Here is a 23,004-nt window from a genome sequence, read left to right as displayed (position 1 = left end):
TCTCTCTCTCTCTCTCTCTCTCTCTCTCTCTCTCTCTCTCTCTCTCTCTCTCTCTCTCTCTCTCTCTCTCTCTCTCTTTCCCTCCCTCCCTCCCTCCCTCCTCCTCCTCCTCCTCCTCCTCCTCCTCCCCCTCCTCCTCCTCCTCCCCCTCCCTCTCCTCGCTCTTCCCCCCCCCTCCTCGTCCCCCTCCTCGCTCTTCCTCCCCCTCCCCCTCCTCCTCCCCTCCTCCTCCTCCTCCTCCTCCTCCTCCTCCTCCTCCTCCTCCTCCTCTCCTCCTCCTCCTCCTCCTCCCCCCCACCCACCCACCCCCAGGTTCTTTCCCTTTTTCTTCTTCTTATCGTATGGTAGGCGCAGTTGCGTCCTCCTTTATTTCCTCTCTTGTTCCCCTCGAACTCCCCTCTTCTGTGTCATCTCTAGTGCTCCATCCCCTCTCATTATTTTTACACCAGCATTCGCGCGGCTCTTCATCACAGTTCCGATGTCTTTCCTTTTCCGCTCACTACACACCCACGCGAGAGACAGAGAGAGAGAGTGAGTGACTGTGTGCGTGCGTGCAAGTGTGGTTGTGATTCTTTTTTTATTTATTTTATTTTTTATTATTATTATTTTTTTTTTTCTTGAAGACCTTTGTACCCATCCGAACTCAATGTTAAATGTTCTTGCCTTAGTGGCTGTAGTTTATAGCTGATTGTGTCAGCTGCCTTGCACTGGATGCGCAAGTGCTTTGCGAGTCTGTATCATCTGTATCATTCTGTTTCTTCTCGCGAGGGCTCTTCCCCCGCCACGTTCTTAACGACTTCCCCTTGTAGGCTCCAGCCGAGATGAAGCGCTGGGAAGGTGGATCCTTTCGGCGGGCTATTTTTAAGCTTGCTAAGCCTCTTCTCCATCTCCCGGCGGCGGCCTCCCCTCCGCTCTCCCCTCCTCGCTCCCCTCGTCCTGGCTGATATCCACACCTTCCCGCTCCTGTTCCGCTCCCCCACACAGGGGAGATACAGGCAGGCCTACGTCAGAGGAGCAGGAGGAGGGGGGGGGGCGCCGTCCCTCACTTCGCCGCCTGCACGCGACTCGCAATCAAATTAGCGGCAGGTCGACCCGAGGGATCCTACGGTTGCATCTTTGTGGAGGTCAGAGGAGCGTGAGTGACAAAGTCGGAGGCTGGTGCAGAACGTCTCCGAGATAACGCAGCGAAGGCGAGCATCTGCATCTCTGGTGCTGATCCGTTTAGCGTTTATTAATTGCGAAATATCCATCCGATTTACCTTGCCCAATTCGCGGCCACGTATCTCCATATCCCTAGCAGTTGCAGTGATTCTCAAAGGAAGTCAATGTCTCCCTTGTAGATCTCAAACGCCCTGTCAGTCCGGTAAGCATCGTCTGTTTGTTATATTGCCGGCAATTCGGGAAAGCCACATTTAAATCTAGCGTCGGTGTAAAGGGGAGAGAAGTAGACCGAATAGGGGAGAGGGAGAGACTCGGCGAGAAGGAAAGATGAAGTGGGACTCCGCTGTAGCGCACCCCGATACAAGGAACTCCGGCGCTGTGTCCGTCTTCCTCCTCGCGCTTAAAATTAACACGCCCGCTGCCCGATAGAGAAAAAATGGGCGCATTTTTACAAAAGTCGAAAAAAATTAATGGATTTCCTTAAGTGGATGGTATAAGAAAATGACAAGGGAAGTCACGTTCACCCTTAAGTGGATGCGACTGTAGCTCGCGGCGGGAGAAAAATGTGGTAATGAACAGCGGCCCCTACAGCTAATCTCTCCCGCCATCCGTCTCTGCCGCCGCCGCTGAATTTAAAAAAACGTTTCCAAACGTTTCCCGGGCGAGCTGAGAGGGAGGAGCTCGTGCATTGTTTGCTGGGATGAATAGGGGAGAGGAAACTTAAGCGTTAGGCTCAGAAAGTAAGGTTAACTTAGTTTCTCAGGAAGGATGATTGCTTAGAGAGAAAAAAATGGAAGAAATTTATATGGAAATTATGACAACAAAAAATGGTTTCATGGCCGGAACTTGTATGACTGACTTGAATGGCCAGCGGTGAAAGCACAAGTTACGTACTTGCTAAATGTGCTTTCACCGCTGGCGCTATCCCCTTCACAGCAGCAAACCTATTGTACTACTGACGCAACAGTAAACTAAAATGCAATAGTATAAGGAAGGATTGATGAAAATGTGGAAGTAGGAAGTAGTACAAGCAGTACATATTTATCTTCGTCAGAGATTTCAGAGAGAATGAGTGTGTTTGAGTGTAAGTGTGTCTGGGTGTTGGTGCTATTGTGGGTGTGGATGCGAGGGAGTGAGGGGGTGTGGGTGTGTGTGTCTAAAGGTGACCGGCCCAGGCTCGTGATAGCGCCTGGCCAAGGTGTTGCTACTCTACTTAGTGCCGCACGTGACCTGCACGACAGATACGCCGGCCCACTACATCACGACGCTTAGGCCTACTGTCCTCCCACGGCCGCTCGACCCTCCAGGACCTCTGACCCGACGCTGTGGGGACGAAGGCGTCCGTCGGCGCAAAGGCGATGCACGAAGCGTTTCTGTCGGGGTTTGTCGACTATGAAGAGGCGTTACGGCCATTTTAACGCGGGGAGATATGATTCTGCTTCTTAGGTGGAAGCGCGACATGCAGAGAAGAGTGCATTAAACCTGGTTTATATAGTAATAAAGTAAGTAATTATTCTCGAGCACGCCTTACTCGGCACGCTGGAGGAAAGCGGGAGAAGGCACGGCGCTGTTTGATCCCGACTCCCTTCGCCGAGCTGTTTACCTCTTGGCTTTCTGTCCCTTCGGGCGAGCTGCTCCCCTCCAGCGCCGTTCCTGCCGTCCGCATTTCACCTCATGAATTTCGGATACAAATTTCGCGTTAAAAATTCAGGAGCGCAGTCGCCTTCCCATCCCCTCATTCCCCTCTCCTGCCCCGCTTCCCCCTCTTCCCCTCTGCCGCTCCCCGCTTCCCTCCCCACCGCCCTCTTCCTCCCCCTCCCTCTCCCCCTCGGTCCTTCGCTCACATTTCATTTCTCGCACCATCTCCAGCATTCGAGTGGGCGCCGCTTGCTCCCTTCGCCTTCGCTGCCAGCTCTTCTTTGTTTGTCTGTGCCACGTGTTTATCAGGGCATTTTGCTCGATTCCAGATGGTGGCGCAACGAGGAGATGGGTAGGGGCGGACGGGGCTTATTGGGCCATGGAAAGTCTTTGAAGGGCTCTGAAAATTGATGCCAAACTGTGGCTGGTGCCGACAAAAAGCGCGCGGGAGCTGCAGCCTCCGCGCCAGCACGAGCGCGAGGCGGCGACGGGAGGGAGGGATGGCGGCCGGAGCCAGCAGACTCGGGGTAATGACGAGCAGTGCCATCGCCATTATAACGAGGTTTTTTTTAGGATAAAGAGAGGTTGGTTTGAACCCGGCAGCGGCGGTCGGGCTTCGCCCTCGCCCCCTTCTTCTCTCCAGCAGGGATTCACCCCTCGCGCGGAACATGGGAAGATAACGATTTTTTCTCTCCCTAAATAATGACCGCGCACCCCTCCCCCCTCGACATCCAATCCTCGATACTTATTTCGATTTTCAATTTCTGACTTCTGCCTAGGCCCGACGCGCCCTCGCCGTTACTGTCCCTCCTGACAGTGCCACGGGAGTTGTGTTAGCTCCCTGGAGAAACTCTCGTCGTCGGTTGATAGCTCTGCTGTCTTCTACGAGATCATCTGGTGCATTCTGACGCGAGGTGTACGTTGGGCCAGCACTGTGCCTGTATGTAACCAGTTCGCCCTCACTCAGGCACTGTGCTGCGTTATACAGCCTCCATCAGTCATTATGATTATCTGGTATAGAATAATTTTACATTCTGATGAATCTGTCGATTACAGCTTTGCTTCAAAAGTAGCGAAATTACGGGTGTTTCATTACAGACTATGGAAAAGCGTGCGTGCGTTTAACTCCTGTGGGTTTGCATGTGGTGCGCCCCGTCCAACTGTTCCACTGATCCCTGGCACCTCTCGACTCTCCCGGTCTGTACGAGTGAAATGACTGGGAAACTATTAATCTTCCTTCTGCCACTCCCCCCTCCCTGCACAGGGACACGCTCCTCCCTCTCCCCCTCTCCCCATGGCCAGACCCTTATGCACCCGAGTGCAGAAGCTTTCAGCGACAAGCCTCTACAGATTCGGCTGCCTGTTTGTCCTGAGACAGCAGTCACTGATTGGCCAAGCTCTTCAAGGGCAACAGCCATTTGAATACTTGCTCTGGCATCGAAACGACGCCGATCAAGGCTCTCGGCGAAGGCACTGGCAAAGGCTTTGGCACTGTTCTCCTGTTCAGAGGTTGTAGTTGTTACTCTTCAGTTCGGTGGTGGGCGAGGGTGGGGGGTAGTGTTAGAGTAAGCATCTGGTGATTGGCGGTTGACAAACCAGCCCCCGACGCGATGAGACAGGGGTTTGAGGAGGTCGCGAGGAGGGGCGGCAGTCTCACGCCCATCCCGGGGCTTCCGGTCGAGTAATGGATGGTCGCCCTCCTCGGACACTCGGGGAGGAAGGGGGAGACGGAAGGTGGGAAATGTAGGTTAAAAAGAGAAGGGCAAGAGAGAAAAGATGCATGAGAAAACGGAGAAGACTTGGAGCAATCAAGGACAGAGTTAGAAGAGGCCATGGAAGTAGACAGCATAATGTGAGGTGACTGCGTTTTGTGTGTGTTCGAAACTATCGTTGCGGAAACTACTATCCTCACACCCCAAATCAGCTTCATTGTGTTCATCGTACAGACCGACACACACACACGCATACGCGCACACACACACACACACACACACACACACACACACACACACACACACACACACACACACACACACACACACACACACACACACACACACACACACGCACGCGCGCACGCGCGCGAAATATTCTCTCTCTCTCTCTCTCTCTCTCTCTCTCTCTCTCTCTCTCTCTCTCTCTCTCTCTCTCTCTCTCTCTCTCTCTCTCTCTCTCTCTCTCTCTCTCTCTCTCTTATTCTCTCTCTCTCTTTATTCTCTCTCTCTCTTTCTCTCTCTCTCTCTCCCCTCTCCCCTCTCCCTCTACCTTTCCCTCACCCTCACCCTCACCCCCTCCCTCCCTCTACCTTTCCCTCACCCTCACCCTCACCCTCACCCCTCCCCCTCCCTCCCTCCTCTCCCTCTCTCCCTCTCTCCCCTCTCCCCCTCTCCCCCTCTCCCCCCCTCCCTCCCTCCCTTCTTCCCTCCCTCCCTCCCTCCCTCTACCTCTCCCTCTCCCGCTTACTGACTTACTCACTGAGGCGCCTGCACCCTACACTACCTTCATCCTCCAGTATATACCCAGCCCCGTGCATAAGGTGTTGTGATGGACACGAGCCATTATGTATGATGAATGGAGCCGACCTCAAGGTATTTAGCGAGGCCGTGGGTATATCCCGTTGCTAGGCCTACGGGCGTCTGCCTTTCGTTTAGGGTTAGTATTGGTAATTTTTTCGCCGTCTCCGGGATGTCAGTTTATTTAGATTGTAGTGTATACGATGGCTTGTTTGTTTGGTGAGGCGAGAGGTGTGGCGGCGCCGAGCATAGACGCTTGGCGCAGCGCGGTTCATTCTTGCTTTGCGCGGGGGAGGGGGAGAGGGAGTACGAGGGCTACCTGTTTGTTTTTTGTGCCTCGTGTTTTATTTACGGAGTACTCTTGGTGCAGCCTGTTTGTTTCTAGAGTGTCATATTTGAATGAGAGGGGAAGAGGGAAGAGGTAAGGGAAAAGGGAAAGAAGAAGAATAAGAAGGGAAAAGAGTACGCTCATAAAACAATGGTAGACTCGGGCGATCGTTTTGCTTTTGTAGAAACGTATATATATATTTTTTTTTTTTTTCTCTCTCTCTCTCTCTCGCATTTTTTTCTCGTCTCTCATTACTTCCCTTCCTTACTGAGGCTCCAACAAAAAGGGTAATGGGATGTTCCTAATGTGGTCCAAGATGCGATTCCCTCCCCGAGTTCCCGCACAATAATTAAGGCAGTCGACAATGTGATGGACAAAAACACTGAAATTAATAGTCTTTCGAGCCATTACACTTTAAAGCGAGATAAGGCCGCGAGCGCCATCAGTATCGCTAATGGCATCTGTCTGTCAGACTCTCGCTCCAGCCGCCTCCTCTGAGGGGGGGAGGGAGGGCCAAGAAGGGGACACCGGGATGGCACTTAACCCCCCCCCCCACCCGCCCACCGCCTAGTGCCATCCCCTTGTCCATCCGCTCTGTCCAGCCAGGGAGGGGGAGGGGGAGGGGGAGGGGGGGGAGTGGGGCCTGCACATGGGCGTACGCTTCTCAAATAGGAAGGCTGGTGTTGGAACTGCCAGCTAGGAAATATTAGCAATAAGGCAGTTCTTTGGGAGTAGGGAAATATACCAATTAAAATATTTAGAGAATTTATAATCGTATATGCGTGTGTGTGTGTGTGTGTATATGTATGTATATGTATATATATGTGTGTGTGTGTGTATGTATGTATGTATGTATGTATGTATGTATGTATACACACATACGCACGCGCGCACACACACACCACACCACACCACACCACACACACCACACACACACAAAATGTTTGTGTGCGTGTATATATATACACACACACACACATATACACATACACATACACACACACATACACACACACACACACACACACACACACACACACACACACACACACACACACACATTTATTAATTAATGTATTTATTTATTCATTCATTCATTCATTCATTCATTCATTCATTTATTTATTCATTTATTACATACATATCTGTGTGTAACATCTATTAATCTGTCACTCTGTTTATCTATATATATATATAGATAGGTAGATAGATAGATACACACACATACATACACATACACATACACATACACATACACATACACATACACATACACATACACATACATACATACATACATACACATACATACATACATACATACATACATACATACATACATACATACATACATACATACATACATACATGCAAGCATGCATATGCATTTACATACACATACATAATTACACACATACATACATACATACATACATACATACATACATACATACATACATACATACATACACACACACACATACTCACACGCATATTTATATACACACATGTATGTATATAAACTTGCACATAGCCATACATACTTAGCTCAAAGAGAGAGAGAGACGTAGACAGAATGAGTAAGTGGCCTTTGAATATTGATCCATAACTAGCCGGACCCGAAGCGTATATCATTGCGGGTAAAGCGAAAAAGGGGCGACCATAGGCAGACGCGGCATTACTTGACTTTTATGACCCCAGTGGCCTTGTCACCTGCCAGGAGTTGACGTCACTCTCAGGCGACACGCTGTCTACAATGGCCTCCTCCTGTCGCATGATTACTAAATATCAGCCGTGCGCTGTGACGTCACTCCTTGGAGGTTTATATGCAGCAGAGGTACTTTCACAGTGGCATTTGCGATTCCTCAGACGCCGGACCGCGGGACCTCGCTTTATTAGCACTCAGGGAGAGCGAGTTACATGGAACATGAGGCATGCGAACTTGGGATGGTCACAGTGGGAGAAAAACAGAAAAGTAAAGGAACGAAAGTAAAAGAAGGAAAGTGGGAGGAAGAAAGGAACGGGGAGGGAGAAGGAGACTTGAGAAGGAAAGCGGGGAGTTGAAGGGGGACGTCGCAAGGAAAGCGAGGAGAGAAAATGAGGACCAGGAGGAGGGCAGAGTGAGTCTCCTGTTGCTCTCGAGACGCCTGTGATGTGCTAGTAGGTAAAGCGGGATTCTAATGCTCTCTTGTGGCCGTGTGATGACCGTAAAGTCGCCGGTTACTGCCCGCTGATTGTGGTAGCGAGGCTTTACGACCGTCTTTGTGGTGGCGACCCGTGTCTTGATGGTGGTAGTCCGTGCATTGATGGGAGTAGCCCGTGCCTTGGAAGCGGGTGTAGGCCGCGTGCTCAGGCTCGTTGTAGACCGCGGTAGAACTCATCTGCTTTGTCTGTCTGCTCTCCTCCTCTCCTATACATATTTATACTTTTATTTACATCCTTTTACCAAATTGCCAGTCTTCCATACAGACAGACACAGTGGCTCGCAGAATCCCTGCTCTGACAGATTCATGAGAGAATATTAAAAATGCGCCCCACCCGCCCCCTTCCAGCCAAACGTGGCGATGGAAGTATCAATAATTATCAGCGTCGTATATCCGTCGTAAAAAGCTTATTTTGAGCGTGTGATTGCGGGCGGAGTATTTGTTTGTGTGTTGATGAGGCTGGGTTCGGCGGGTGAGTTAGGGCCGCCACAGGGGGTAATGGGAAGCCACTTACATTATTGTGATTTACGCAGCTGGACAATGAGGGATTTATCCACACCGCGCTGTAAACCTCGCGCCATCATGCTGTCCCACTCCGCCGCGCTCGGTTCATGTTGCCGTTTTTAGATTCCTGTGTCTTGCCTTTTTTTTAACTCTCGTGCAGTGTGAGGAGGGGTGTTTGTTCCTGGTAAGACAAACAATGAATTTCAGAACGTGGGATGAATAGAAGGGTGGTCATTTTACTGAATGTAAGGGTACAAGCAGCAGCGTGAGGGAAGGAGGCAAGAAGCAGTGCTTGATAGTACACACCCCAGTGTAATACAGAGGGCGAGTAAGTTGCATGCACATGTCAGTTCCATTATTATAGTGCCAAAGAGCCTCCCATTTTGCGTCGCAGAGAGGGAGGGGAGTTTTCACTGTGTACTTTTTACACTCACATTTTCATATAAATTGAAAATAAGCATGAGATCTTAGGAGTCATCTGTGGATAGCGAATAGCGAGGGAGCGTGTTGGTTATACCCCCCTTTATCACCCCCCCCCCCCACTCCCTCTCCAGGTGGAAACATTAGGGCGTGCTGGTGTGCGTCGCTCGGAGTGGTCACGTGCTGGGTGCTGCTCGCGCTCGCCCTGTGAGCATTTCCTTCAGCCCGGTGCTTTGACCCCTGACTAGCCCTCGCACTCTTGTTTCCCCCCTCTCTCGGCCTCCTACTCTGTTGCCAGCTGCAATATCAGTCCAGAGGAAGACATGAAAGCTCGCGTGTGGCTGATTGTTCTTAGCCGGTTTTTTGTATAATGGGTTGTGCCCTTCATGTGTGATGGATTCTGCGATGACAGGAAAGTTGTGGTCAGCAGAGTGAGGGCGGCCAGCAATCAGGCCTCCCTAGTGTCGCTCGCCCCCCGCCGGCCCTGGAATGTCATCCTCGATTCCCATTCCGGGTTTCAACAATCATGCTTGATCTAATACCCCGGTTGGCCTGCCCACACACGCATTTCGCGGTCGCCCAGTGCCCTGTGCCGGCATAGCGAGGTCCCCCCGACACTCTGTAGCTGCCGCTCCCGGTATAACCATCAGTTTCCGTGACCGGGTTATATGAAAGATGGAAATCATACCCCGCCTGTCAAAACTGCCACGCTCTCATTCTTGCGGGGGTAGAGAGTGATAACCCACATGCGCCCGAAGGCTCTCGTGCACGGCACTGCTAACGGTAAACTAGATCTTACTTCACAGAATGTGGCGTGCGATGTCGCCCCTGAAGGCATTGGAAGTGTAGGAGCTTGAAGAGGACTTTTTTAAAAATGGTAGTTGGTTCGTTACTCTCAACTCGTCCCCGCGTGTCGCTGATAGCAGACCGATGTCAGCAGGTATTTTAGGGACTTCACTGCTACATCGAAAAAGGCTTTAAGTCTCATCAGCTGTAAAGTCTAGACAAACCCCCATTGGTCATCTCAGTATCTTAAATGCAGTGAAATGACCAAATGAAAACCCTCGCCCTTCCCAGGTGCTGAGCGGAGGCGATGAACGAAGCGAAGCCCCCACGCCATGGCACTTCCTCGCCGACGTCGGTTGCCGGGAAAACAAAAGCTGCAAGGTACTCCGGGGAGCCCTCGGGGCCGATGGAATGATATGTTGGGATCAATCTGTCATGCCTCATTCCCCTTGATATCCGCCTCCCGGGTAATGAAAGGATGATGGTATTTATGGGCCCACGTGAGAGAATGGGAGATCCAGAAGGGCATAACCGCCATATAACCCGGGCGGAATAGGTGGCGTGTCACCATTTTTTTCGCGTGTGTGTTTTCTCTTTTTCTTTCTTCCTATTTTTTTTCTTCTTCTTTGCTTTGTGGCCAGAACAATTGTCACTGACACGTAAGTCATTAAGGATGTATATACTCCAGGAAGTCCCTTTATGGAATCATTCATAGGAACAAAAAAATCACACATTTAATTTATGGTCGCCGTTGAAGAACAGAATAGTGCCACGCCATACGCAAATAATATATTCAAACAACTTTAGTGTGAAAATAAAGGGAAGTAGTAAGCTTACTTGCATAAGATACCCGATATTTGCAACAATGAAGCAGACGAAGGCATTAGAGCAGTGCTTAGCAGTGACCCAGACAGTGCAAGAATGCAGCAGCAGCGAAGCAGATGCATGACGGCAGCAGTGCGGCGAGATAATGTCCGAGTTCCCGTGCGTGCCGACCTGATCCCTCCAGGTGGGGGAGGGGGGTGCATGTCTCCAATACGTTGCAACGCGCGTCTCAGGACCTTTAATTTACCCGCCCGCAGTCACTGTGGCCTTATTAAACTTATTAACCGGGGAGGGGAGCCTCCCTTCGCCAGACTTCCTCGCCCTCGAGCTTTGTCCCTTACCTTGGATTACTCTCCCTAGCCTGCACGACGCTCGCTCGGTTTTTTCCTTTGCTTCTTTCCCTCTTCTCCCTCATCCTTTTCCTTATTCTTTTACTTATCCTCTTTCTCCTCCTCCTCCTTTTATTCATCCCTTTCCTCCTTCTCCTTTTATTCTTGCTTTTCCTCCTCCTTCTCCTCCTCCTCCTCCTCCTCCTCCTCCTCCTCCTCCTCCTTTTCCTCATTTTCCTCCTCCTCCTTCTTCTTTTCCTCCTTCTCTTCTTCTTCTTCTTCTTCTATTTCTTCTTCTCCTCCTCCTCCTCCTCCTCCTCCTCCTCCTCCTCCTCCTCCTCCTCCTCCTCCTCCTCCTCCTCCTCCTCCTCCTCCTCCTCCTCCTCCTCCTCCTCGATCCCCCATACCCCCTCACCTTCCATGTGCCCCAAACGAACGGCCGGGCCTTGCACCTGACCTCTCGGCCCCTTCACTTCACTCGCCCCACCTTGCCGACTCTGTTCTTACGTTGCTCCGGCCAAGTGCCCTCTGATGCCGTTATTATGCAGCTTGCATACCCGTTAGACTCATTTTCCACTTCAAACAAAGTCTCCGCATCCGTAAGTCGGGTATTTTGCTGCAAGTGACGTTTAAGTACAGCACGAGTGGAGTACTAGTGTAGAACAGGACGAAAACAGCGAGGAGGAGAAGGAATCATTAGCATACAGCTGGAGTCGAAAAAAAGGGCCGACGCACTAGGGTACGCCTGGGATGCAACATCAGATTAAAGCATTGACGAGGGTCTCTGAATATAGCAAGGGTAAGACACAGCGTGGTTAAGTGTATGATACAGCGCATTTGGTGTCGGGATGGAAGCTAGAGTGAAAGGTTAAGAGTGAAACATTGATGTAGAGGGAGGAGTGGCAGGTGTGTGAGTTAGCGTAAGGCTAGCGTGTCATGGAGTCATTCTTCACTTGTCCACGGTCTGGGGCTGCCGTCGTGGGAACTCTGCAGGGGAGAGGGGGGGAGGGGGGAGGCTGTACGACACCCACAGGAGTTCTTGTAACCTCCCCCCTCCCCCTCACGAACCCCCGCTCTATGCCCCCCGATGATGGTGGTTCTTGTCCCTTGGCGGGAGTTGCTAGTCGTGGTGCGTGGTTGTTGTCTAACGTGTATAAATAAGCTACTCTGCCCACGCCCCGTGGTCAAGAAATACGCTTCTCAATCATCGGAAGTAAGCTGAAGTTTCTCTCGTTTGGAGGGAGTTTGTATCGTAAAGTTCGCGAAGGTCGCACCGCCAATGTTATGTTAGCTTTTGTCCATCAAGCTTGCTGGTTTGTTGTACACGCGCTCTCCCCCCTCTCCCCTCCCTTTTATCCCCCCCCCCCCATGCTTCACTGTGACTCGCCGGACGCATTAAGAACACAGTTAATTATCGTAGTATTCACGCCATCCCCTCGTCTCCTCGCCATTGCTTCATGCCTCCCCGGGGCATTGCCGTGCTGCCCATACTCACTGGATCGTCTTATTTTCCTCTGTCATTCAGTATTTTTCCAAGCTTCATATCACCCCCCCCCCCCTCTCTCTTTCGTCTCTCTCTCTCTCTCTCTCTCTCTCTCTCTCTCTCTCTCTCTCTCTCTCTCTCTCTCTCTCTCTCTCTCTCTCTCTCTCTCTCTCTCTCTCTCCTCCCTGTCCTTCCCTCCCTCCCTCCCTCACGCTCCCACCTCTTCTCTCCTTCCCTCGTCTCATGCATCCATCCATCCATTCATATTTCTCTCTTCCTCCCTCCTCTTCCCCTCCTTCCTCCTCTCTCTTCCTGTCCACCCCTTCCACCTCCCGTTGACCAAATATATGTTCCTGGATTCAGTTATAAGTGTGAATATGTGTCGGGGAACAGATTTGTGTGGAAGGAGTGAGTTATACCTGCGGAAGGTTACACAGCAGCCTCATATTTATTATCACAATAATCGCTGGTATACCCAACTTCTGGACTTGCTGATTAAACAGTGAACTAAAGAGGGGCTATTACCTGTCTCATATGTCACACTGATGTACGGCCGCCATGCTCTTACCAGACTCCTCCCTTCCTCTCCTAGCCCTCCCCCCCCCCCCTTAGCTCCCCCTCCTTTCCCTCGCCCTCTCCTGTATTCGCCCATACCTTACCTGTACTTGATTCTGAAAATCATTGCTTCCTGTCCTGCCTTGTTTCTAAGCAACTGTCTCCACAGTCGTTATTGGCATCTTTTCCTCATATTTGAGCTCCACCCCAAGGCCACCCGTGTGGCTATTGGGGCTGCATAGAGGGCCCTCACTCTGCTCTCGACCCGCAGAATGGTGGTCGTGCCAAGCCTTATATCCTCGACCGTCAGATGTTTTGTCCATGAAAATAATATTTCCCTTTTGTCTTTTCAGTGTTGTCGCTGCGGAACACTCAGGAGGAGGAGCCCCCGGACCCACAGTTGATGCGCCTGGACAACATGTTGATCGCTGAGGGTGTGGCGGGCCCCGAGAAGGGCGGAGGGGCGGGAGCCGCAGCAAACGCCTCGGCTGCAGCAGGTGCCGGAGACAACGCCATCGAGCATTCAGATTACCGCGCTAAGCTCTCCCAGATCAGACAGATATACCACCAAGAGCTCGAGAAATACGAACAGGTAAGTTGTATTCTTACCTGCTGTTTTCAGGTGTAGGTTAAAAGAGAGGGAAGGAGCCCATTTATCTAGCTTTCCCACTCAAGGAAAAGATCAGATGCGGGCGGCAGAATATGCTGAAATCGAATGGCACCGAGATAAGATGTTTGGGCGGAGAAAATCGAAAGGCCCGGAGGTTGATCAGATGAAATAAATGGCAGCTTCCACTTGCGTGATCATTTCTGCACTTGAGTTACTATTAGGAGATAGTAAATACGAAGTGTCGATATACATGAGGGTACTTTTTACAAGGTCTTGTTTTATATCAAGCTCTTCTAAGCCTGAGCTAAAAACGCTAGAGTCATCAAAGATGTCGAATAGCAGAGACCGGGAGAATTGCTACCGCCGCGCCCCGACCCTGACCCGGCCCAGCTCGACCCGACCCGACCCGAAAGACGATTTACGCGCCACGGATGGATGTCTTCGCTGGCGACGGGGAGAAATGGCGTCCGCCAATGATAAAACCCAGCCAAGACGCTTAATGACTTACTTCATATTCTTCCCGGGCGGCGGCACAAAGGCGGCGGCGGGCGAGGGGAATGGGGAGGAGGGGGGAGGTAGCTTTCCCCCCCGACGTTGAGATATTGAGCACACGCGCCGCCACCCTTGTCCTGCTAATGGATCCCGCGTCACCACAACCATTTCCGTCACCACTTCCACCCTCACCACCGCCGTCGTCATCACTGAGGAGGCAGGAGGGGGTGGGAACGGGATAGGAGGATTGGTTGGCGTAAGGAAGGGAAGAGAAAGGGGGTGGGGACTGCGAGGGAGAATTGTAAAGAAAGTTGGGGAGGAGCGAGTGGGGTGGAGGATGCATTGAGGGAAGAAGGGTGCTGGGGAGGGAGGGGGGAGGCCGGCGAAGGAGTGAGCATCGAGGCGCGGGGGGGGCGGCGGCGGGGGCGAAGTGGCCGTAATGGAGTGGGCTCGGGGCTGAGTGGGGCTGTTATGAAGTGCTGCCATTCGTTTTGTGCGGGAGATTCGGCGGGCGGCGAGCAGTGCCATTCCACGCTGGGGATTTTCACGCGCCGCCGCCCACTGCTCCCGTAGTCTTGCGTTGCCACTCCATTCACCTGCGTGTATGGGGAAGGAGAGGAGGGCGGGCGGGCGTGGGGTGAGGGATGGTTGAGAAAGACAGGGGGTGGGGGCGAGGGGCGCGAGCAAGCGGCTTCCCGTTAAGTGGCATCATTTGTAGCTGCGCACTAATTATTGCACCTCGGCATCCTACCTGACCCCCGCAGCATCCCGAGGGGCCGTGACACCAGATACCGGGCCTCATTATCTCCGTCGCCGCGCCCGCTCGCTACCCGCATCGTTCACGGACGCTGACGCACGCACTTCACACTACATTCTTTTAATTCTTCTTTCCCGTCTTTCTCCGGTAGCCTATTGCACTTCCCTCTTCTTTCGAGCTGATTTCACCGCGTACCTTAATCTGCGTCTCCTCTCCCTCCTCTTCCTCTTCCCTTCACCTTCCTTTTACCCCAGCCTCTTCCCCCTCCTCTAGCACCTCCCCCCCCCCCGTCCTCTTACCCCCTTCCCCCTCCTCGCCTCCCTTCCCCCTCCTTTCCCCCTCCTCCCTCCTCCCCGCCTGTCCTCCCTCCTCCCCACCTCTCATCCCTCCTCCCCGCCTCCCCTCATCCGACGGGAGTATTGGGCTGGTGTTGGAGTGCAGCAGCTTCGCGAGGGGATCCAGATCTGGCAGCGAAACCCCTCGAAGACGGATTCCCCTCGCCTTTCCCTTTCCATTTTCCCCCCAGGTCGTAGAAATGTCCTTCATTAATCATGGGGAAATCCAGGTCGGGGCTCCTGCTATGGAGGGTCAACACACTTGTATACACTCTTTCATCCGCTCATGTAACACACTTTTTATTTTTTACACGGCTCTCATCCCTCTCTGTCTGTATCCCTGTCCTCGTCTCTATATCTTGTGCCTCATCTCTCCCACCTCCCCTCACTCCTGCCCCTACTCGTCCCCTCTCTCTCTCTCTCTCTCTCTCTCTCTCTCTCTCTCTCTCTCTCTCTCTCTCTCTCTCTCTCTCTCTCTCTCTCTCTCTCTCTCTCTCGTTTTTATATTACACCCCCTTTTCATTTTATCTGCTTTCTATGGTATACTTGAGGGTCAGTATTAGTTTCCCCGCTGACTCGATGTCTTGACCTTCACTTTCCTTCCCCTCCTCTCCTTCGCCTTGCCACCCGCTCCCCCTCTCCCGTCTCCCCTCTCCACCGCTTACCCCTCTTCCTCCTTTCCCTCCTACTCTACCGTTTCCCCTCTCTTTCTCCTCCTGCTGCTCCTCCTCTTCCTCTTCTCTCCCTCACCCTCTTTAGCTGTTCGTGCCTCTTAACCCAGTAATGTCACATCTCCATCTTCATGAACATTTTGACTTGATTTTATGCTTCTTTTGTTTTACATCCCCCCTCAATTCCCCCCTTCTTTCAGCTTTTATCTTTTTTTTTTCCCCTCTTCGCTCCTTATCTCGCCTCCTGTAGTTAAACCTTACTTTGTTTCTCGTTCTTCACCTCTACCCTCTTTCTTTCCTTTTTTTCTGTGTGCCTTTCCTTCCCTCTTTCGCCCGCGCCTAATCCTAATCCCGAGCCAGCGCCTCCACTTCAGACGCTTTCCATAGGCTTCTCCGGAGGTTTTTTGGCATCTCGTTTATTTCTTTCCTTTTTTCTTTCCTTTCTTCGTGTCTTTCTTTCCTTTTTTCCTTCCTTCGTCCCCTCTTTACTTCCTTCGTTCCCTCTTTACTTCCTTCGTTCCCTCCTGTCTTCCTTCGTTCCCTCCTGTCTTCCTTCGTTTCTTTCTTTCTTCCTTCCTTCCTTTCCTTCTTTCTTCCTCCCTTCCTTCCTGCCTTCCTTCGTTGCTCCATATTTTACGTGAAGCCTTCCTAAGGGCTTCCCCTCGTGCTTTACTCTTGGCTTGGGATATTAGAACCGTTCTCTTTTTCCACAGTCTTAACATTTACATTATGGTGCCTATGCTTCACCCGTTACAGTTATTGCCAGCTACTTTTTTTCTCTCTCTATCCCTCTCTCTTTATTCTTACTTACTCTCTGCCTCTTTTTTCGAATTCCGTTTCTAGTTCCATGGCGCAAGCAGTTTTTCCCTCCTGCTCCCTCTTGTCTCTCCGTGTGTGCCTCTTGCGCTTCGCATTTCCCTTCAGAGCGAGTCGTTCTCCTCCTCCCCCTCCTCTGTCTCCCTCGTCTTCCCCTCCCCTTCCTTCCCTCTGTGTCCCTTGTCTCCCTTCCCCCCATGCCATATCTCCCCTTCGAGCCTTGTCAACGTATATGGAATTCTTTGCATAGTGGCGTGGCAAGGCCGTGTTGTGGTTGTTGCCTTATTTAATGTTATTGTCGTTACCTGTTGGTCTGGGCTGCCCAGGTCTTCCGCTTCCCTTTAAGAGTTTTCACCGTGTCTGTTTAAATGTGGGCCGTAAATTTCGGATTGTTTGGATGATCCGAACACCGGCTTCGGTTTCTATCGCGGGTGTTAAAATGACAAAAAAAGGTACAGCGATTTCTTGTGTCTGAGGCGCAGGCAGCGGTGAGCGTGGGGGCCGAGGACACTGTCCAGTTATAGCCCGATGTGTGAGGTTTAATTCATGGTAGCATTACTACACTTTTACGGAAATCATATGTCATATTTTTAGTTTTATTTACTCTCGGCCATCAAGAAGGTTCTCGGCGAAATTTGCTCCCTTTTACATCGCCATTCGTCTCGCGCCTTTACTCCCAAATAAACACATTTTCTAGTGATTTCGTGTTGACTTTCTTCAAATACTCTGCGCCTTCCACCCCGGCTACATACTCCACCCTGTCCCCTGAGCTCTCTCTCTCTCTCTCTCTCTCTCTCTCTCTCTCTCTCTCTCTCTCTCTCTCTCTCTCTCTCTCTCTCTCTCTCTCTCTCTCTCTCTCTCTCTCTCTTCTCTTTCTCTTCTCTCTCTCTCTCTCTCTCTCTTTCTCTCTCTCTCTCTTTCTCTCTCTCTCTTCTCTCTCTCTCTCTCTCTCTCTCTCTCTCTCTCTCTCTCTCTCTCTCTCTCTCTCTCTCTCTCTCTCTCTCTCTCTCTCTCTCCCTCTCTCTCTCTTTCTCTCCCCCTCTCCCCTTCTCCCTCCCTCTCCCTCTCCCCTTCTCCCTCTCTCTCCCCTCTCCCTCTCTCTCTCCCCTCTCCCTCTCTCTCTCCCCTCCCTCTCCCTCCCCTTTCCTCTCCCAATTCTTTTTTTTTTTTTCTTTATCCCTTCTTTTCCTTTCCCTCTCGCCTTCCTTTCGCTTTTACCATCTCCCGTGCTCCCTCTCCCCTTCCCATCTCCGACATGCCATGTTCTCTCCCGTCCTATTTCATGCCATCCTTCCCTCCCTGCTTCCTCCTTCCCTTCCTCCCTCTTTCCCTCCCTCCTACCTTCCACCCTCTTTCCCTCCCTATTTTCCTTCCTCCTTTCCTCTACTCCATTTTCCATCCTTCCCTTCACTCCCTCTTTCATCCCATCCTCCCTCCCTTTCTTCCTCCTTCCCTCTACTCCCTTTTCCCTCCTACCCTCCACTCCCTCTTTCCCTCCCTCCACTCCCTCCCTCCACTCCCTCCCTCCCTCCCTCCCTCCCTCCCTCCCTCCCTCCCTCCCTCCCTCCCTCCCTCCCTCCCTCCAAGGAGCGGCCGCCGCGTCGTGCAGCAAAGCGATGCCATCACAAAATGAACTCCGAGATTGAATGTGAAGATGCCGAAGCCTGACTCGGTATGGTTTTCGTGACCGTAATTTATGTTCAGCAGAAGACTTCGGCCGAAGCGCCCAAGATTGTTCTCGTTCGATTGGGGAGGAAGAGGACGCCGCCAGCCCTGATACTCGCGGCGGTAGCGCGGCTGTCATCTGTGTCTGTCTGTTTGTCTGTGTTTGTCTGTTTGTTTCTCCTTGAGTATTTCTTTTGCTCTCGTTTCTCCTTATGGTGTATGATCTACTTTATTTATAGAGTTGTTGACTTCTTGATTTATTCGCCGTGTTCTCAAAACGGTTTTATTATCCTTAATATTGCGAACTACATTTAGTCGAGTATGTCAGTAATAATCGCGACCAAGATCGACAGCCGAGTACATTGGAGTAATGCCTCTCGCCCTGCGATGACTGCGTGCCTGGTACCCCGGGGAAACGCCTTTGAAGAGGGGATTCTGAACGTCCTGCAACTGAAAGTCTACGGACACTTGCACCCGCATTTCATAATATCCCGCGAGGACCTTCGACTTCGGAAACAAAGCCGATATTGTCTCAGGCTCTCTCTTCCACCGCCGCTCGCTCGATTCCGGTGGCTCTGTGGCGGTATTCTTGTGTCTCTCGGCGTGCTGTCTTTTGTAGGAGCATCAGTGTAGTCAGCAGTCACTTTTGTAGCTTCGATGGTATTGGGTGTGTACAGCCTTGTCACTGGGTTTTATCCCCTGGAAGGCAAAAGATCCCCACCTCCAGCTTGACTCTTGGTACTTGACACCGGCGGCCTCTGAAACGGCTCCTCTCGCTGTTTAAGCCTTGCCTTCCTCGCCCCATCTGTGACCCTTTTCCCTACATACCGTCTCTCCCGCGAGCCCAGGCCGACTCGTTCTCGCCCGTCTCTAGCTCCACTAATCTCTTCAAATCTCGCAGCTTCCCCAGCCTCCCTTTCTCATTCTGGTGCTCCTATCTCCCGTCTCTCTTCGCCCCGTGTCCTTCTCTCCCTCTTGTTCATTCCCTATCTATGATTTTCACCTCCTTTCTTTACTTCATCATCACGTCATTTTCCATTCCTCGTCAATGTTCCTCTCTCCACTTTTTTTCGATTCTTTACGCTGTTGTCATCGTCCCCGTATCGCCCTATCATCTCCCTTTCTCTCCCCGTCTCCCTCCTGCACCCAAACCATCTCCTCCCCTCTTTTCCCTCCCTCAGCCACGTCCTCGCTCGCATTCCTCCCCAAACCCCCTCTTTTCCGCCATCCACGTTCTCTTTCCCAGTTTCCCTGTCGCCCCTCCTCACCTCACGTTCTCTTCTTCCCTTTTCCACCCACGCTCAGCCATGTCCTTTCCTCTCCCCGTTCTCTCTCCCCATCCTCTCCCTATCCTCTCCCTATCCTCTTCCTTCCTCTCCCTATCCTCTTCCTTCCTCTCCCTATCCTCTTCCTTCCTCTCCCTATCCTCTCCCTTCCTCTCCCTATCCTCTCCCTATCCTCTCCCTATCCTCTCCCTATCCTCTCCCTTGCTCTCCCTATCCTCTCCCTATCCTCTCCCTATCCTCTCCCTATCCTCTCCCTATCCTCTCCCTATCCTCTCCCTATCCTCTCCCTATCCTCTCCCTATCCTCTCCCTATCCTCTCCCTATCCTCTCCCTATCCTCTCCCTATCCTCTCCCTATCCTCTCCCTATCCTCTCCCTATCCTCTCCCTATCCTCTCCCTATCCTCTCCCTATCCTCTCCCTATCCTCTCCCTATCCTCTCCCTATCCTCTCCCTATCCTCTCCCTATCCTCTCCCTATCCTCTCCCTATCCTCTCCCTATCCTCTCCCTATCCTCTCCCTATCCTCTCCCTATCCTCTCCCTATCCTCTCCCTATCCTCTCCCTATCCTCTCCCTATCCTCTCCCTATCCTCTCCCTATCCTCTCCCTATCCTCTCCCTATCCTCTCCCTATCCTCTCCCTATCCTCTCCCTATCCTCTCCCTATCCTCTCCCTATCCTCTCCCTATCCTCTCCCTATCCTCTCCCTATCCTCTCCCTATCCTCTCCCTATCCTCTCCCTATCCTCTCCCTATCCTCTCCCTATCCTCTCCCTATCCTCTCCCTATCCTCTCCCTATCCTCTCCCTATCCTCTCCCTATCCTCTCCCTATCCTCTCCCTATCCTCTCCCTATCCTCTCCCTATCCTCTCCCTATCCTCTCCCTATCCTCTCCCTATCCTCTCCCTATCCTCTCCCTATCCTCTCCCTATCCTCTCCCTATCCTCTCCCTATCCTCTCCCTATCCTCTCCCTATCCTCTCCCTATCCTCTCCCTATCCTCTCCCTATCCTCTCCCTATCCTCTCCCTATCCTCTCCCTATCCTCTCCCTATCCTCTCCCTATCCTCTCCCTATCCTCTCCCTATCCTCTCCCTATCCTCTCCCTATCCTCTCCCTATCCTCTCCCTATCCTCTCCCTATCCTCTCCCTATCCTCTCCCTATCCTCTCCCTATCCTCTCCCTATCCTCTCCCTATCCTCTCCCTATCCTCTCCCTATCCTCTCCCTATCCTCTCCCTATCCTCTCCCTATCCTCTCCCTATCCTCTCCCTATCCTCTCCCTATCCTCTCCCTATCCTCTCCCTATCCTCTCCCTATCCTCTCCCTATCCTCTCCCTATCCTCTCCCTATCCTCTCCCTATCCTCTCCCTATCCTCTCCCTATCCTCTCCCTATCCTCTCCCTATCCTCTCCCTATCCTCTCCCTATCCTCTCCCTATCCTCTCCCTATCCTCTCCCTATCCTCTCCCTATCCTCTCCCTATCCTCTCCCTATCCTCTCCCTATCCTCTCCCTATCCTCTCCCTATCCTCTCCCTATCCTCTCCCTATCCTCTCCCTATCCTCTCCCTATCCTCTCCCTATCCTCTCCCTATCCTCTCCCTATCCTCTCCCTATCCTCTCCCTATCCTCTCCCTATCCTCTCCCTATCCTCTCCCTATCCTCTCCCTATCCTCTCCCTATCCTCTCCCTATCCTCTCCCTATCCTCTCCCTATCCTCTCCCTATCCTCTCCCTATCCTCTCCCTATCCTCTCCCTATCCTCTCCCTATCCTCTCCCTATCCTCTCCCTATCCTCTCCCTATCCTCTCCCTATCCTCTCCCTATCCTCTCCCTATCCTCTCCCTATCCTCTCCCTATCCTCTCCCTATCCTCTCCCTATCCTCTCCCTATCCTCTCCCTATCCTCTCCCTATCCTCTCCCTATCCTCTCCCTATCCTCTCCCTATCCTCTCCCTATCCTCTCCCTATCCTCTCCCTATCCTCTCCCTATCCTCTCCCTATCCTCTCCCTATCCTCTCCCTATCCTCTCCCTATCCTCTCCCTATCCTCTCCCTATCCTCTCCCTATCCTCTCCCTATCCTCTCCCTATCCTCTCCCTATCCTCTCCCTATCCTCTCCCTATCCTCTCCCTATCCTCTCCCTATCCTCTCCCTATCCTCTCCCTATCCTCTCCCTATCCTCTCCCTATCCTCTCCCTATCCTCTCCCTATCCTCTCCCTATCCTCTCCCTATCCTCTCCCTATCCTCTCCCTATCCTCTCCCTATCCTCTCCCTATCCTCTCCCTATCCTCTCCCTATCCTCTCCCTATCCTCTCCCTATCCTCTCCCTATCCTCTCCCTATCCTCTCCCTATCCTCTCCCTATCCTCTCCCTATCCTCTCCCTATCCTCTCCCTATCCTCTCCCTATCCTCTCCCTATCCTCTCCCTATCCTCTCCCTATCCTCTCCCTATCCTCTCCCTATCCTCTCCCTATCCTCTCCCTATCCTCTCCCTATCCTCTCCCTATCCTCTCCCTATCCTCTCCCTATCCTCTCCCTATCCTCTCCCTATCCTCTCCCTATCCTCTCCCTATCCTCTCCCTATCCTCTCCCTATCCTCTCCCTATCCTCTCCCTATCCTCTCCCTATCCTCTCCCTATCCTCTCCCTATCCTCTCCCTATCCTCTCCCTATCCTCTCCCTATCCTCTCCCTATCCTCTCCCTATCCTCTCCCTATCCTCTCCCTATCCTCTCCCTATCCTCTCCCTATCCTCTCCCTATCCTCTCCCTATCCTCTCCCTATCCTCTCCCTATCCTCTCCCTATCCTCTCCCTATCCTCTCCCTATCCTCTCCCTATCCTCTCCCTATCCTCTCCCTATCCTCTCCCTATCCTCTCCCTATCCTCTCCCTATCCTCTCCCTATCCTCTCCCTATCCTCTCCCTATCCTCTCCCTATCCTCTCCCTATCCTCTCCCTATCCTCTCCCTATCCTCTCCCTATCCTCTCCCTATCCTCTCCCTATCCTCTCCCTATCCTCTCCCTATCCTCTCCCTATCCTCTCCCTATCCTCTCCCTATCCTCTCCCTATCCTCTCCCTATCCTCTCCCTATCCTCTCCCTATCCTCTCCCTATCCTCTCCCTATCCTCTCCCTATCCTCTCCCTATCCTCTCCCTATCCTCTCCCTATCCTCTCCCTATCCTCTCCCTATCCTCTCCCTATCCTCTCCCTATCCTCTCCCTATCCTCTCCCTATCCTCTCCCTATCCTCTCCCTATCCTCTCCCTATCCTCTCCCTATCCTCTCCCTATCCTCTCCCTATCCTCTCCCTATCCTCTCCCTATCCTCTCCCTATCCTCTCCCTATCCTCTCCCTATCCTCTCCCTATCCTCTCCCTATCCTCTCCCTATCCTCTCCCTATCCTCTCCCTATCCTCTCCCTATCCTCTCCCTATCCTCTCCCTATCCTCTCCCTATCCTCTCCCTATCCTCTCCCTATCCTCTCCCTATCCTCTCCCTATCCTCTCCCTATCCTCTCCCTATCCTCTCCCTATCCTCTCCCTATCCTCTCAGCCGCGGTGGCTGACTAGGGACACGGTCGGGGGGGAGGTGGGGGGGCACTAGTGATACAATAATGCTCACAGAAAGGACTAGG

The 23,004-nt window shown here is 52.2% G+C and overlaps 1 protein-coding gene across 17 annotated transcripts in view; it reads left to right on the top strand.

Annotated features, from left to right (window-relative positions):
• Positions 1-23,004, top strand: part of LOC125036325 (homeobox protein extradenticle-like) — a 443,676-nt gene that overhangs the window by 385,189 nt on the left and 35,483 nt on the right. For all 17 annotated transcript variants that reach the window (XM_047628854.1, XM_047628858.1, XM_047628849.1 and 14 more), the window contains one exon: positions 13,100-13,338. In XM_047628854.1, coding sequence (XP_047484810.1) covers positions 13,100-13,338 — 239 coding nt within the window. The remainder of the gene's footprint in view (positions 1-13,099; positions 13,339-23,004) is intronic.

The sequence above is a fragment of the Penaeus chinensis genome, chromosome 21 (assembly GCF_019202785.1).
Source record: "Penaeus chinensis breed Huanghai No. 1 chromosome 21, ASM1920278v2, whole genome shotgun sequence".
NCBI classification, from domain to species: domain Eukaryota; kingdom Metazoa; phylum Arthropoda; class Malacostraca; order Decapoda; family Penaeidae; genus Penaeus; species Penaeus chinensis.
This window is presented reverse-complemented; position numbering and strand designations above follow the sequence as displayed.